The sequence below is a fragment of the Oncorhynchus tshawytscha genome, linkage group LG27 (assembly GCF_018296145.1).
Source record: "Oncorhynchus tshawytscha isolate Ot180627B linkage group LG27, Otsh_v2.0, whole genome shotgun sequence".
NCBI classification, from domain to species: Eukaryota; Metazoa; Chordata; class Actinopteri; order Salmoniformes; family Salmonidae; genus Oncorhynchus; species Oncorhynchus tshawytscha.
Genome location: NC_056455.1, coordinates 916,473 through 933,892, shown reverse-complemented (window position 1 = coordinate 933,892; position 17,420 = coordinate 916,473). Strand labels below are relative to the sequence as shown.

Sequence of the window (17,420 nt, the reverse complement as noted above, 5' to 3'; positions counted from 1 at the left end):
ATCGAGAAATATTTACACAGAACCTGAAGTGTGGTTAGGGTTGATTTCAAGAAGCCTAGCAGGACCAGCCCTAGTGTTCACACACACACACACACACACACACACACACACACACACACACACACACACACACACACACACACACACACACACACACACACACACACACACACACACACACACACACACACACACACACACACACACACACACACACACACACACACACACACACACACACACACACACAGACATCACCACTGTACATTTTGCTGCTGGGAGCTGCTCACCTGTGTCTGACATTCTCTTTAGATACCGGTAGATATGTTTGTGGAACCATAACACTACAGTTGAAGTCAGAAGTTTCCATACACCTTAGCCAAATCCATTTAAAATCAGTTTTTCACAATTCCTGACATTTAATCATAGTAAAAATTCCCTGTTTTAGGTCATTTAGGATCACCACTTTATGTTAAGAATGTGAAATGTCAGAATAATAGTAGAAAGAATGATTTATTTCACCATTCTCAGTGGGCCAGAACTTTACATACACTCAATTAGTACTTGGTAGCATTGCCTTTAAATTGTTTAACCTGGGTCAAACATTTCGTGTAGCCTTCCACAAGCTTCCCACAATAAGTTGGGTGAATTTTGTCCCGTTCCTCCTGACAGAGCTGGTGTAACTGAGTCAGGTTTGTAGGCCTCCTTGCTCACACATGCTTTTTCAGTTCTGCCCACATATTTTCTATTGGATTGAGGTCAGGGCTTTGTGATGGCCACTCCAATACCTTGACTTTGTTGTCCTTAAGCCATTTTGCCCAAACTTTGGAAGTATGCTTGGGGTCATTTTCCATTTGTAAGACCCATTTGTAACCAAGCTTTAACTTCCTGACTGGTGTCTTGAGATGTTGCATCAATATATCCACATAATTTTCCTGCATCATGATGCCATCTATTTTGTGAAGTGCACCAGTCACTCCTGCAGCAAAGCACCCCCACAACACCCCCGTGCTTCACGGTTGGGATGGTGTTCTTTGGCTTGCAAGCCTCCCCCATAACATAACGATGGTCAATATGGCGGAACAATTCTATTTTTGTATCATCATACTATAGGACATTGCTCCAAAAAGTACGATCTTCTCCTCATGTGCAGTTGCAAACCGTAGTCTGTTTTTTTATGGCAGTTTTGCAGCTGTTGCTTCTTCCTTGCTGAGTGGCCTTTCAGGTTATGTCAACATAGGACTTGTTTCACTGTGGATGTAGATACTTTTGTACCGGTTTCTTCCAGCATCTTCACAAGGTCCTTTGCTGTTGTTCTGCGATTGATTTGCACTTTACGCACTAAAGAACAATCATCTCTAGGAGACAGAACGCGTCTTCTTCCTGAGCGGTATGACGGCTGCGTGGTCCCATGGTGTTATACTTGCATACTATTGTTTGTACAGATGAACCTGGTACCTTCAGGCGTTTGAAAATTACTCCCAAGGATGAACCAGACTTGTGGAGATCTACAATTTTTGAATGAGGTCTTGGCTGATATCTTTTGATTTTCCCATGATGTCAAGCAAAGAGTCACTGAGTTTGAAGGTAGGCCTTGACATACATCCACAGGTACACCTCCAATTGACTCAAATTATGTCAATTAGCCTATCAGAAGCTTCTAAAGCCATGCCATCATTTTCTGGAATTTTCCATGCTGTTTAAAGGCACAGTCAACTTAATGTATGTAAACTTCTGACCCACTGGAATTGTGATCCAGTGAATTATAAATGAAATAATCTGACTGTAAACAATTGTTGGAAAAAATTACTTGTGACATGCAAAGTAGATGTCCTAACCGACTTGCCAAAACTTTTGTTTATTAACAAGACATTTGTGGAGTGGTAGAAAAATACGTTATAATGACCAACCTAAGTGTATGTAAACTTCTGACTTCAACTTTATATCATACAGAAGTCTGACTGACTTTCTGTTTACCCCAGGATCCACCGCTGGGGATAAGAAGACTAAGTGCTGTCATGACTGTCCTGACCAGGTCAGGTTACAGGAGACCACAACCCTACAGATTATCTCTCAACCCCAACAGAGGACGAGAGATCTAGGGGTCTGAAGATGTGGGGGTTTTATGAACCCTCACGCACCTGGTAAGTCTCAGGCCACAGACAAATTCCTTTGTCTTGTTACTATGGAGAACCAGCCTCAGAATATTAAACATGAAATAAAGGGACTTTGGAACAATGGTTTCCATCAGCCACAATGGTGGTCATGACGATAGATGGAATATGAAAATGTATGTAATTTTTGTTTTGTTATTAAAGGTTAATAGATGACGTTATTAAGAAAACATTGTAACGTGAAGAGTTTTCCTAGTATATGTTTGATGTTTATACATTGTACGTTGTGTGGAAAATGTCCAAATCAAAGGGAATGTTTTGGTAAAGATGAAATGTTAAGTTAGTTGTCTAAAATTGGATTTGAGTCAAATCTAGACCTTGCCTCATTAACTTGGTACGCCCGGAGAATTGCCCTAAAGGCGGTTATGCCCACTTCTGACCCAAGGGTATAAAACCTGTGAGTATAGAATTTACAGAGAAGACTACGTGACCCAAGCTGCAGCCAAGGTCTAAAAAGTCAATGAACCCAGAACGCAACACAAGTTTGAAGACAAAGAAATCCTTTTCTACCCAAGCTATGGATGAGTAGCTGTGTCTAAGCGGGTGAATTCAAGCCGGACTCCCTTAGCATCCAATCCCAGCGAATCATGGTATCTAAAAGGTTTCATTCCTATGCTGTGAGCTACAGAGCTGTCTGTCATCAGAAGACACCTTCCATCTCCATAGCCAACGTCTCCTCCTGTGAAAATGGGTACACGTGACTCCTGGGAAGTGCAGTGTTCTCCTGGAGGTTTATCACGCAATCCCCCCTCGATGGGGTGGTAATTTGGTCAACCTTTTTTTTTTACAAAAGATGATAGCCAAATCGGCATATTCTGAGGGAATGCGCACAGTGGAAACCTGGTCTGGACTCTCCACCGACGTGGCACCGATGGAAACTCCTATACACCTACCTGAACACTCCTCTGACCACCCCTGAAGAGCCCCCTGTCTCCAGGAAATGAGGGGATTGTGAATAGCCAGCCAGGGAACCCCCAGCACCACTGGAAATGGAGGTGAATCGATAAGGAAGAAACTGATCCGCTCACTATGATCCCCTGCGTTACCATGTCCAGCGGAACCGTGGCCTCCCTGACCAGCCCTGACCCTAACGGTCGGCTATCTAAGGAGTGCACGGGGAAGGGTAGATCTATCGGCACCAACGGAATCTCGAACCTACGGGCGAGTCCGCGATCCATAAAACTCCCAGCTGCGCCTGAATCGACTAGCGCCTTATGCTGGAGAGAGGGAGAAAACGCAGGGAAAGAAATTAATAAAAACATGTGACCAACAGGGAGCTCTGGGTGAGTTTGGTGCTTACTCACCTGGGGTGGCCGAGAAGTGTTCCGCCTGCCATCTCGACTCCCAGACGGGCTCCTCCAGCACCGGTCTGAAGTGTGTCCTCTCCAACCGCAGTAGGTGCAGGAGGAGCCTCCTCCTCCGGTCCCACTCGATGCAGCCTCTCCCAACTCCATCGGAGTTGGAGCAGGAGGGCTGGGAGGTGGAACTGACAGGACCCCTTCTGAACGCCCGCGGGCAGCTAACAGGTTGTCCAGCCGGATCGACAAGTCTATGAGTTTGTCGAGGGAGAGTGTGGTGTCCCGACAAGCTAGCTCCCTGCGGACGTCCTCCCGGAGGCTGCACTGGTAGTGGTCTATCAGGTCCCTGTCATTCCACCCCACTCCAGCGGCCAAGGTCCGGAACTCCAAACTGAAGTCTTGCGCGCTCCTCGTCTCCTGTCTGAGGTGAAACAGTCGCTCACCCACCGCTCAGCCCTCAGGAGGGTGGTCGAACACAGCCCGAAAACGGCGGGTGAACTCCGGGTAGTGGTCCCGAGCAGAGTCTGGGCCGTTCCAGAATGCGTTGGCCCATTCCAGGGCTCTACCTGTCAGACAGGAGACGAGGAAGCTCACACTCTCTTCACCCGAGGGAGTCAGATGAACGGTAGCCAGGTAGAGCTCGAGCTGGAGCAAAAATCCCTGGCACCCAACCACCGCTCCATCGTACTCCCTCGGGGGCGCAAGACGCAACGCGCTGGGACCGGACACCGCCGGAGGATGAGTGGGTTGCGTCGTCTGTGGGGGAGATGGGGTTGATGTCGGGAGACCACTCCTCTCCCATCGCTCCATCCTCTCCATCATTTGGTCCATTGCCGAACCGATCCGATGGAGGACGGCTGTTTGATGGAGGACGCGCTCCTCCATTGATGGAAGAGGGGTGTTTGATGGAGGGCTTCTGTCACGGCTTCCTCCATTGATTGGAACAGAGTCATGGGGTGCATGAATAACCGCTGTTATTACATGAACAGAAAACAAGCCCGCACCAGGCGGGTTTAAATAGCCCAAAACAAAACCCAAACAAGAAACTCCATGTGAAACAGAAAAGGGGATCGGTGGCAGCTAATAGGCCGGCGACGACGACGACCGCCCGAGCGCCGCCCGAACAGGAAGAGGAATCATAACAATGGTGACCTGATAATCCTGCAATGAATAAATGGAGTCCTCCAATGGAGATGGTTTGATTCACTCATAAAGTGTGAGAAAGACAAGACTGCCCGCATATTCAAAATGTAAGAAAATGTTCATCAGGTTTTTGGAACTTATGTAGGCTAACTACTAACTACTGTACTGATGATACCATGATATTGTAAATACAAGAAACAAGTAAACAAATATTTCTATACAGAGTTTTCCTTTGATTGGTTTCCCCTTGCCTACTGTGAAGCATAACTCAGTGATAAGTAATACTATGCTGTAACACACGGACGGACGGACAAATATGATTCATATATTAGAATTTAAATGACACAAAATGAACTAGAGGCTAAACAATAGCCATCAAATAACCTTATACAAGAATAAAAATACAAAAACTGTATCCTAATAAGACAGACAGACAGACAGACAGACATCACCCGTGTCCGTTTTGTTGCTGGGAGCTGCTCACCTGTGTCTGACATTCTCTTTAGATACCGGTAGATATGTTTGTGGAACCACTATATCATACAGAAGTCTGACTGACTTTCTTGTGTTTACCCCAGGATCCGCCACTGGGAAAGGAAGACTAAGTGTGTTTGCGGAATGAAGACAAACACCCAAATAAACAGAAGAGCTCAACAGTGGGACCTTGCTGTTTCACCACTAGTGAACACTACACATTCTCCCTTTACAATATATAGACCAGGGGTCCAACTACAGGGGTGTAAACCATCCCTTTTCAAGTTACTGTACCACCAAGAGTCAGTTGTTGACCTTTCAGGGCTATGTTTGCCTGTATCCCAATAAGAATGAGTCTAGAACACATTAACAGTAACAGAGGGGTCTGATGACCACAACATGACATAACACACACACACTGAGATGTGAATGCAAATAGAAAAATAAACAGTTAAAATAGATTAACCAACATAAAAAATCATGTTATATCCCTCTGACAATTAATGGGCAGGTGCAACAAGTGGACTGACATGTGGAAAGCCTCTACTTGATTTTGACAAAGTGCAGTTTTAGCCCTGTTTATACCTGCTTCTAACAGTCTTGAGCATGTCCACATTCTCATTGTGATCTAATTGTGATATTATCTTCCTGACCACCTCCAGAGCGGTTTTTCAAATCATTTGCATAATTTGCATACAGGGAGGGACCATGATATCTGGTCACAATGTGGACACAGTGGACGGAGAAGAGACACATTTATGCAGTGGCATAAAGTACTGAAGTAAAGAATACTTTAAAGTACTACATCAGTCGTTTTTTGGGGGTATCTGTACTTTACAATTTATATTTTTGACAGCTTTTACTTTTACTTCATTTTATTCCTAATGAAAATAATGTACTTTTTACTCCATATATTTTCTCTGACACCCAAAAGTACTCGTTACATTCTGAATACTTAGAAGGACAGGAAAATGGTTATCCCTACTGCCTCTGATCTGGTGGATTCACTAAACACAAATGCTTCATTTGTAAATGATGTCTGAGTGCTGGAGCTGGAGTAAAGAGTAAGAGTAAATAAATAATCAGTAAATCAAAATAAAATAAAAACGATTTTGCCATCTGGTTTGCTTAATATTTTATTTATTTTTGTATTTATTTATTTTGAACCTTTATTTAACTATGCAAGTCAGTTAAGAACAAATTCTTATTTACAATGACGGCAATGTACTGTATGTGAATTTATTTATACTTTTACTTTTGATACTTAAGTATATTTAAAACCAAATACTTTTAGACTTTTACTCAAGTAGTGTTTTACTGGGTGACATTCACTTTTACTTGAGTCATTTTCAATTAAGGTTAACTTTACATCTACTCAAGCATGACAATTGGGTACTTCTTCCACCACTGCATTTATGCAACGGCTTCACTGTGGGCACAATCAGAATGCGGATAAGATCAGGACCAAGGACGCATGTTAGACCAGGTGTAAACGAGGCTTTTGGTAGCGCAGGGCACAGATGACCATGTCCGGAGTTGGAGCGCACTACCATTGGCTAAGCGAGCGCTACGTGTACATTACAGCAGCAACAGGTACCTCACATGTTTACAGTTATCTTCATCCTCGGAGTGGAACCTCAGACGCTTCTACCACTTAAGCAAAACGTGCATTCTGAAGATATTATCGATGTTCCACGGTGAAAACTATTCTTCTACATACAGGGGAATCTTACTTTCACTTGAAAGGTAAGTTAAGTTTCAATTTGTTGTCCATTCCATTTTTTCTTCATAGAAATCCAATGAAGTTATATCAATTTAAGACATTTCACAGTTTTTTCAACTATTCAAATCAAAATAGCCTTTCTTACTGAAAAACATGATATACAGTCCAGTCCGTAATTATTGGCACCCTTGGTAAAGATTAGCAAAAAAAATATTGTATAAAATAAATAATACAAATACTGAGCTATATTGTATGCTCAAGAAAGGAGGAAAATGTTATTTTATACTAATACAATTGCTCAGAGAAAGATATTTTGTGTAACAAGTAATATATATATATTTAAAAAAGATTATTGTATGCTTGTTTTCAATAGATTTCAATACCTCACCTATCGAGGATAACTGCACTGAGCCTTTTTCTAACATGTTTTATGAGATTGGAGGACACATTGGGAGGGATCTTAGTCCACTCCTCCATACAGATCCTTTCCAGGTCCTTGATATCCGTGCACTTATGGACTCTCCTTTTCAATTCAAACCACAGGTTTTCAATGGGGTTCAAATCCGGAGACTGAGATGGCCATTGCAAAATGCTGATTTTGTGGTCATTGAACCATTTCTTTGTGGATTTTGATGTGCGCTTGGGGTTATTGTCATGCTGGAAGATCCACATTGCTAAATGGCATTGGCACTTGGATTAGAATCTGTGCTATGGTCAGATGACATTAAAACAAGAGCTCTTCGGCCACGCGTCACTGGGCAGCTCGGGCCTGCGTTTCCCTTTGTAATCCATAACAGTTTTCAAGCCCTGCCACATCCGACGAGCGTCAGAGCTGGTGTAGTAGGATTCAATCATTGTCCTGTATTGACGCTTTGCCTGTTTGATGGTTCGTCTGAGGCTATAGCGGGATAAAAAATATTAAAACATACAGTAAAGCCGCTCATCATTTACCATGCATTCAGTCATCTAACAGACTCACATCCAGAGTGACCCAAAAGGGAACATCGACAGATCTCCCACCAAGTCAAAACGGGGGTTCGAACCAGCGACCTATCTGCCACCGGCTATGCTTCTAACCGCCAGGCCACCAACCATCCAATATCCCCCCACTGTTCCCCGAGAGCTGCACCTCAACCATCCCGAGAACCACGCCCTCACCCCGAAAAAAACAACAACCTCTCCCTCCATTCCCCAACCCCAAACCCTCCCAAGCCACCGTTCCCCAATGCATCATCAATCAACAAAATGAACAAAAGAGGAAAAAGAGAATGTGTACACACGTACAAGCACCTGCTCATCAACAGCCTCAGGCAAACAATCATTGGATGAAACAGCATTGCTCCTCAGCATCATTCAAACATTTCTTATAAGCGTCTGGATTAGTGTTCCGCTCCATGTAATCCATGACTTCTGGTTGGGATATGTACGTACGGTCATTGTGGGGACGACGTCATCGATACACTTATTTATGAAGCCAGTGACTGATGTGGTGTACTCCTCAATGCCATCGGATAAATCCCGGGAACATATTCCAGTCTGTGCTAGCAAAACAGTCTTGTAGCGTAGCATCTGCGTCATCTGACCACTTCCGTATTGAGCGAGTCACGGGTACTTCCTGCTTTAGTTTTTGCTTGTAAGAAGGAATCAGGAGGATCAAATTATGGATAGATTTGCCAAATGGAGGGCAGAGTAGAGCTTTGTACGCGTCTCTGTGTGTGGAGAAAAGGTGGTCTAGAGTTTTTTTCCCTCTGGTTGCACATGTGACATGCTGGTAGAAATTAGGTTAAATGGATTTAAGTGTGCCTGCATTAATGTCCCCAGCAACTAGGAGCGCCGCCTCTGGATGAGCATTTTCTTGTTTCCCTATGGCCTTATACAGCTTGTTGAGTGTGGTCTTAGTGCCGACATCGGTTTGTGGTGGTAAATAGACAGCTACGAAAAATACAGATGAAAAGTCTCTTGGTAGATAGTGTGGTCTACAGCTTGAGGTATTCTACCTGAGGCGAGAGATCTAAGATCCCTCTTTATGTGTTCTCTAATTTCATATAACGTTTTAGAAAAAGGCTCAGTGCCATTATCCTCGCAATGTGAGGTATTGAAAGTTATTGAAAACAGGGTTGCAAATCATTTTGACCTCTATATTTAAAACTCCTTTTTTTAACTTGTTAAATAAAATTTGCCATATGTATGTTGTTTGTATAAAAATATTATCAATCTAACCTTAATAATCTTTTCATGATAAGCAAAAGCCTAAAAGTGTTACTTTGTTACCCAACTCATCATCACAATGAATTAATACTGAATGTATAATTTCTGTAAATACTACAGTATGTAGTTGGTTTTATGCTGTGAAAAAAACTGTTAGAATAACTTGCTGTATAGCAGAATAGCCCCTTGCAGTGATTTCACCTGTTACCATGTTACATGAATGGCGTCTGATGAAGCATACCAGTAGGCCAGCAGCCTTCACACAGACACACATTTCACATCATAGATAGCCTATATCTCAGACAGGTTTACTGTTAATCTCACACAGTGATCTGCAATTTAAAGGAGCAATCTGTGATTGCTACATCTGCGATTGCTACATGCAACTGTCGTACCCCATCAGAATCCAAAATATATGCTTGTTTTACTCAATTGTTTGTAAATAATTTAATTGTAAACCAACAATGTATAGTCTCAAGGCATGTTTAAAACTATAACTGTGATATCATGGATGGTCAGTCCTTGCATTCATAGCTCTGTTTCTGAATTTGAAAGTGGTAACATTTCTTCAGCGGCAGCCCTCAGCTGTTTACCAAATCAGTGGCGGGGTGACGCTTTGTCGTTTGAAGTGCAGATTTCCCCTTTAAGTTATGAGATGGAGTACACAAGGGTAAAATCTCTCTCCCCAAAATTGTGCTGTACTTTTCTGTCCCCTGTCTGTATTAAAAGAGCGTAACCTTGAGTTGGGTATTATCTGGAGGCCTGGGTAACCTACAGTAGGATAAAACAGGTGGAGATTACATTATAGTATTTTCACACAATGGCTGATTAGATAGACACTGTGTTTCTTACATTTTTCTTCACGTCAAAAGAAAATACATCTTCATTTAAAACTGAATAAAAACAATTCTAAAAAGGCCATATTTCTGTCTTATTGTAATATAACATATATAACTCATCATTAATCATCATAAACAGCAGGTTTAGTTCCATTAGCTAATTACAATGTAATTACAGTGTAATCAGCATTTCACGGTGAGGTTTACATTTGTTGAATTCGGCGCATGTGATGAAGTTTGATTTGATTTTAGAACTTGGGTTTGTCGATTTGTAGTTGTTTTTCTGAGTAATAAGGACTCAAACTCAAGTACCCCCTGTATAGTTTTAGTTAAAAAAAAATATTTCCCCTTTATTTAACCAGGTAGGTTAGGTAGGCCAACTGCGACCTGGCCAAGATAAAGCAAAACAGTGCGACAAAAACAACAAGAAAGAGTTACACATGGGATAAACAAATGTACAGTCAATAACACAATATAAAAATCTGTATACAGTGTGTGCATATGAAGTAAGGAGGTAAGGCAGTAAATAGGCCATAGTGGTGAAGTAATTACATTTGAGCAATTAACAATGGAGTGATATATGTGCAGATGAGGATGTGCAAGTAGAAATACTGGTGTGCAAAAAATAAAAAATAAATAAATATGGGGATTAGGTAGGTAGTTGGATGGGCTATTTACAGATGGGCTATGTACAGCTGCAACAATCAGTAAGCTGCTCTGACAGCTGGCGCTTAAAGTTAGTGAGGGTGATATGAGTCTCCAACTTCAGTGATTTTTGCAATTCGTTCCAGTCATTGGCAGCAGAGAACTGGAAGAAAAGGTGGACAAAGCAGGTGTTGGCTTTGGGGAGGACCCGTGAAATATACCTGCTGGAGCGCGTGCTACGGGTGGGTGTTGCTACGGTGACCAGTGATCTGAGATAAGGCGGAGTTTTACCTAGCAGAGACTTATAGATGACCTGGAGCCAGTGGGTTTGGCGACAAATATGTAGCGAGGACCAGCCAAATAGACTGCATCCAATTTGCTGAGTAGAGTGTTGGAGGCTATTTTGTAAATTACATTGCCAAAGTCAAGGATCGGTAGGATAGTCAGTTTTGCAAGGGTATGATTGGTAGCATGAGTAGAGGCTTTGTTGCGAAATAGGAGGCTGATTCTAGATTTAATTTTGGATTGGAGATATTTAATGTGAGTCTGGAAGGAGAGTTTACAGTCTAACAACACCTAGGTATTTGTAGTTGTCCACATATTCTAAGTCAGAACCGCCCAGAGTAGTGATGCTAGTCGGGCGGGCGAGTGTGGGCAGCGATTGGTTGAAGAGCATGCATTTAGTTTTACTAGTGTTTAAGAGCAGTTGGAGGCCACAGAAGGAGTGTTGTATGGCATTGAAGCTCGTTTGGAGGTTTGTTACCAGTGTCCAAAGAAGGGCCAGATGTATACAGAATGGTGTCGTCTGCGTAGAGGTGGATCAAATAATCACCCGCAGCAAGAGTGACATCATTGATATATACAGAGAAAAGAGTCGGCCCGAGAATTGAACCCTGTGGCACACCCATAGAGACTGCCAGATGTCCCCGATAACAGGCCCTCCGATTTGACACACTGACCTCTATCTGAGAAGTTGTTAGTGAACCAGGCGAGGCAGTCATTAGAGAAACCAAGGCGTTGGGTCTGCCGATAAGAATATGGGGATTGACAGAGTCGAAAGCCTTGGCCAGGTCGATGAAGACGGCTGCACAGTACTGTCTTTTATCGATGGCGTTTATGATATTGCTTAGGACCTTGAGCGTGGCTGAGGTGCACCCGTGACCAGCTCGGAAACCGGATTGCATAGGGGAGAAGGTATGGTGGGATTTGAAACGGTCTGTGCTCGGTTTGTTAACTTGGCTTTCGAAGACTTTAGAAAGGCAGGGCAGGATGGATATAGGTCTGTAACAGTTTGGGTCTAGAGTGTCTCCCCCTTTGAAGAGGGGGATGACCGTGGCCGCTTTTCAATCTGTAGGAATCTCAGACGATACGAAAGAGAGTTTGAACAGACTAGTAATAGGGGTTGCAACCATGGCGGAGGATAATTTTAGAAAGAGAGGGTCCAGATTGTCTCGCCCAGCTGATTTGTAGGGATCCAGATTTTGCAGCTCTTTCAGAACATTAGCGGTCTGGATTTGGGTGAAGGAGAAGTGGGGGGGCTTGGGCCAGTTGCTGCGGGGGGTGCAGAGCTGTTGGCCGAGGTTGGGGTAGCCAGGTGGAAAGCATGGCCAGCCATAGATAAATGCTTATTGAAATTCTTGATTATCCTGGATTTATCGGTGGTGACAGTGTTTCCTAGCCTCAGTGCAGTGGGCAGCTGGGAGGAGGTGCTCTTATTCTCCATGGACTTTACAGTGTCCCAAAACATTTTGGAATTAGTGCTGCAAGATGCACATTTCTGTTTGAAAAAGCTAGCCTTTGCTTTCCTAACTGACTGTGTATATTGGTTACTCACTTCGCTGAAAAGTTGCATATCGTTGGGACTATTCGATGCTAGTGCAGTACGCCACAGGATGTTTTTGTGCTGGTCAAGGGCAGTCAAGTCTGGAGTGAACCAAGGGCTATGTCTGTTCTAAGTTATACATTTTTCAAAAGGGGCATGATTATTTAAGATGGTGAGGAAAGCACTTTTAAAGAACAACCATGCATCTTCTACTGACGGGATGAGGTCAATATCCTTCCAGGATACTCAGGCCAGGTCGATTAGAAAGGCATGCTCGCAGAAGTAGTAGTGTTTGACAGTGCTGAGGGGTGGTTGTTTTACCGCGGACCTATAACGGACGCAGGCAATGAGGCAGTTGTTGCTGAGATCCTAGTTGAAAACAGCAGAGGTGTATTTAGAGGGTAGGTTGGTTAGGATGATATCTATGAGGGTGCCCATGCTTATGGATTTTGGGTTGTACCTGGTAGGTTCCTTCATAATTTGTGTGAGATTGAGGGCATCTAGCTTAGATTGTAGGACGGCCGGGGTGTTAAGCATATCCCAGTTTAGGTCACCTAACAGTACGAACTCTGGAGATAGATTGGGGGCAATCAATTCACATATGGTGTCCAGGGCTCAGCTGGGAGCAAGCGGCAACAATGAGAGACTTATTTCTGGAGAGATGGAATTTTAAAATTAGAAGCTTGAACTGCTTGGGCATAGACCTGGATACTATGACAGAACTCTGCAGGCTATCTCTGCAGTAGATTGCAACTCCGCCCCCTTTAGAAGTTCTATCTTGATGGAAAATGTTGTAGTTGGGGATGGAAATTTCAGAATTTTTGGTGGTCTTCCTAAGCTAGGATTCAGACACGGCTAGGACATCAGGGTTGGCAGAGTGTGCTAAACCAGTGAATAAAGCAAACTTAGGGAGGGGGCTTCTGATGTTAACATGCATGAACCCAAGGCTTTTATGGTTACAGAAGTCAGCAAATGAGAGCGCCTGGGGACACACAGGGCCTGAGTTAACCTCTATATCACCAGAGGAACAGAGGAGGAGTAGGATGAGGGTACAGCTATAGGAAATGGTCGTCTAGTGCGTTGGGAACAGAGAATAAAAGGAGCAGATTTCTGGGCATAGTAGGATAGATTCAGGGCATAATGTACAGACAATGGTATGGTAGGGTGCCAGTACAGTGGAGGTAAACCTAGGCATTGAGTGACGATGAGAGAGGTTGCATCTCTGGAGGCACCAGTTAAGCTAGGTGAGGTCTCCGCATGTGTGGGGGTGGGACAAGGGGGCTATCTAAGGCATGTTGAGCGGGACTAGGGGCTCCGCAATAAAATAAAACAATGAGAGCTGCCCTAAACAACAGTATACAAGGCATATTGACATTAGAGAGAGGCATAAAGCAATCACAGGTGTTGATTGGGGAAGCTAAAACAACAAAGGGTAAGACAACAACGGATAAACAGCTAAGACAACAACAACGGGTAAATGGCGATGAATGGGCAGAGAGGGTCAGTTAGCTACACACAGGCCTGTGTTCGAGGCTGGGGCCAACAGATAAACAAAATGAAGTACAGTGTTAATGGACAGTCCAGCAGGCATCAGCAGTGTAGTTGAGTGATCATAGGGGCCAATGAGCAGCAATAGATGAAACAGGGAGCCGTTCGGTAGTAGTTACTACGCTAGGCGAGCGGGAGACACAGCGTTCAGAAAGCTAGCGGGCCGGGGCCAGCAGATGGGTCTTCACCGACATCCACAACGCAGAAGCCAGTAGACCAGTCGTGATGGATCGGCGGGGCTCCGTGTCAACAAAGGGTCTAGGCCAATTGGCAAGAGAGGTATTGTAGTTGGTGTACTTCGTTGGCTAGCCGGGAGATGGGCCTAGCTCGAGGCTAGCTCGAGGCTAACTGGTGCTTGCCTCTGGACAGGGGCATTAGCCACAATAGCCACTCGGTAGCAGCTAGCTAGCTGCGATGATCCAGTGTAATGGTCCAGAGCTTGCAGCAGGAATCCGGTGATGTAATGGAGAAAAGCAGTCTGATATGCTCAGGTCTGATAGCGCGCTGTGCAGACTGGAAGGTATTATCCGCGTTCAATGAATGGTGTCTGAGCTAAACGTAATGACCGCCAGCAGTAGCTAACAATGACTAAATAGCTAGTAGCTAATTAGCTGGCTAGGTTCTGATGGCTTGCCTCTGATGGAGGGTTCCAGTTATAAAGTCTAAAAAAAATTGCAGATCCATACCACATTGGATGAGGCGAGTTGCAGAAAGGTATATTTAATTTGAAAATGGAAAAAAGAGATTGAAATATATACAAAAAATGAAAAATATGATATATATAGCCTCATTATTGTTATTTTATTATTATTATTTTTACTTTAGTTAATTTCGTAAACATGTGACAAATAAAATTTGATTGGATGATTTGATTTGTGAGTGGAAGGGGAAATGGTGGTCAAAAAACTGCATATTCCAACTTGAGTATTTAAACTAATCTGTAACACTGTAGCCCTCAGGGCAAAGGCACTGCCACTTGTTTGCTTATCTCTTCCTTGACAAGTCCTTTCTATAACCAGTTGTTGTTTCTGTTGTCTTTCAAGGCTGTTGTGAGGAAGAGGGGTAACTAAATCAGGCTGAAGGATGAAGTCTAAAGGGAAGGTCGCTAAGTCATGCAGAAAACCCTGGACCGAGCCAGACCTGGACCGTGAACCAGAGAACAGAGAACCAGGCACCAGCGAACAGGAGGGCTCTGAGGCCTCGGTCCGTATTGGAGGCTCCTGGAGAGGCGTTCTGAGGGGCGGGGACCGCGAGCGAGGCGGAGGCGGTGGCACTACCCACGGCCTCCACAGACACCGACGGTCTCACAACAGCAACAAAGAACGCAACGTCCGGCGGCTGGAGAGCAACGAGCGGGAGCGCCAGCGCATGCACAAACTTAACAACGCCTTCCAGGCTCTTAGAGAGGCCATTCCACATGTCAAAATGGACAAGAAGCTCTCCAAGATCGAGACGCTGACGTTGGCTGAGAACTACATCAAGTCCCTGACCTCCATCATCCTGGGGATATCTAGCGCCCGCCTGCCTCCTGGTGAGACACCGACAGAGGCTAGCGCTGCCAGACTGCTCCAGTGTTACCAGCAGCACCTGGAGGAGGACGGGGATGAGAGCCTGTCTCAGTTCCTCACCCAAATCCACAGCTTCAGCCAGGAGAGCTAACAGCTAGCCTCAGTTCCTCACCCAGATCCACAGCTTCAGCCAGGAGAGCTAACAGCTAGCCTCAGTTACTCACCCAAATCCACAGCTTCAGCCAGGAGAGCTAACAGCTAGCCTCAGTTCCTCACCCAGATCAACAGCTTCAGTCAGGAGAGCTAACAGCTAGCCTCAGTTCCTCAACCAGATCCACAGCTTCTGCCAGGAGAGCTAACAGTTAGCCTCAGTTCCTCACCCAGATCCACAGCTTCAGCCAGGAGAGCTAACATCTAGCCTCAGTTCCTCACCCAGATCCACAGATTCAGCCAGGAGAGCTAACAGCTAGCCTCAGTTCCTCATCCAGGTCCACAGCTTCAGCCAGGAGAGCTAACAGCTAGCCTCAGTTCCTCATCCAGATCCACAGCTTCTGCCAGGAGAGCTAACATCTAGCCTCAGTTCCTCACCCAGATCCAAAGCTTCAGCTGAGAAAGTTAATAGCCAGCAGGTGCTAACTCCACAGCCAAAGAGTTGAAGCATCCAGGCTTGACTTGGGGAGCGGATCTCAACTGAAACCCTATCTACCATATTGTACACTGCTACTCTACTTATGACCATGGCCAAAAGTAGTGCACAGATTGGGGAAAGGGTGTCATCTGAGATGCAGCCTTATACTCCGACAAGCTAGTGAGCTATAGTGACATACCTGACCATGCACTAAATGGAGCACACAAGAAGGTGAGCTGATTTGGAGCACTGCACCCTTGACATTCATTCTCAGAAACGTAATGGTGGAGTACAAGTGAAGACAGACAGACAGGCAGCCTGTGGACTATGTCAGATTAGACAAAGGCCTAGCCAGAGCTGTGACAGACAGAATCCCCAAAGGACCATGATATAACTTCTAGAACAGGGGAACTTAAAGTTCATCTCACGTGGGATTCTGATTCTGATATGTGTTGAGAACCAAGTCAAAGAACATTCCAGCGCCATTTAATCTGTTTTCTTTATTTTTTCTGTCATTTTTCCTAGCTGGCGATTAACTGTAGTTACCTGATTGGTCAGAAATGTAAAATAACTGATTGTTAAAGTATAGTTCTCCAGCATACACTGTAGCCCACAGGGGCCCAAGCTGTGTATATAGGACAGGCCACCCCTGCTGTAGATAGGACAGGCCACCCCTGCTTTAGATATGACAGGCCACCCTAGCTGTAGATAGGACAGGCCACCCCTCTGCTGTAGATAAATAAATGTTTTCAACCTTTTAGGAACAATGTTTGTTTTCCCAGCTGAGCACTACCTCTGGACACAACAGTCACATACAGGACAAGGATATGCGTCCCACAGACTGCCTCTCGACACAACAGTCAAGTACAAGACAAGGATATAATTCCCTATACTTGTCCCACAGACTTTAGTCAAATACTGTACTGTTTAAGGAAGGGAAAGAATACACACTGTAATTTAAACAAAGTGTAAATTATTAGAGACATATTTGTATGTATATATTTTATTTGGGGGTGGTTGACACAGTTATTAAATTGCAGAGTGGAAGACAGGTAGGTGGGACAAACAGTTTGAAGGGTTGGAGCAGGGAATTGAACTCATGCCTCTGGTGGGAAGAGGAAGCCAGCAGTGTTATCGCTAGACCACAGGATCTACACAGAGCCATATGTGTACATGTCAAAATGTACAGTAGGTGTTGACCAAGTTGTTTTACCTCCATGACCCTATGGTATCTTGTGTTTTTATGGTTTCTGGGACATGGATGTCTGTAGCTCAGTTGGTAGAGCATGGGGCTTCCAATGCCAGGATAGTGGGTTCAATTACCACTTGTACACAGAAAGTATGCAAACATGACTGTAAGTTACCTGGAATAAATGCATCAGCTAAATGGCATATTTTATTAGAACAGTG

General features: G+C 44.3%; 1 protein-coding gene and 1 long non-coding RNA gene across 4 annotated transcripts in view; both read left to right on the top strand.

Annotated features, from left to right (window-relative positions):
• LOC112259368 overlaps nucleotides 1-5,264 on the top strand; it is a 28,737-nt gene extending 23,473 nt beyond the window's left edge. For all 3 annotated transcript variants that reach the window (XR_006080133.1, XR_002954833.2, XR_006080134.1), the window contains exons 7-8: nucleotides 1,983-2,144; nucleotides 5,194-5,264. This is a non-coding gene — a long non-coding RNA (uncharacterized LOC112259368). The remainder of the gene's footprint in view (nucleotides 1-1,982; nucleotides 2,145-5,193) is intronic.
• Nucleotides 5,265-6,630: 1,366 nt separating this feature from the next.
• Nucleotides 6,631-17,397, top strand: LOC112259353 (class A basic helix-loop-helix protein 15). Its single transcript, XM_024434064.2, has 2 exons — nucleotides 6,631-6,835; nucleotides 14,918-17,397. The coding sequence occupies exon 2, from the start codon at nucleotides 14,958-14,960 to the stop codon at nucleotides 15,531-15,533; it is 576 nt and encodes a 191-aa protein (XP_024289832.1). The 5' UTR covers nucleotides 6,631-6,835; nucleotides 14,918-14,957; the 3' UTR covers nucleotides 15,534-17,397.
• The last annotated feature ends 23 nt before the right edge of the window (nucleotides 17,398-17,420 follow it).

Excerpts from the sequence above, each read along its gene's own strand:
- LOC112259353 (XM_024434064.2), top strand. The coding sequence starts at position 14,958 with ATGAAGTCTAAAGGGAAGGTCGCTAAGTCATGCAGAAAACCCTGGACC.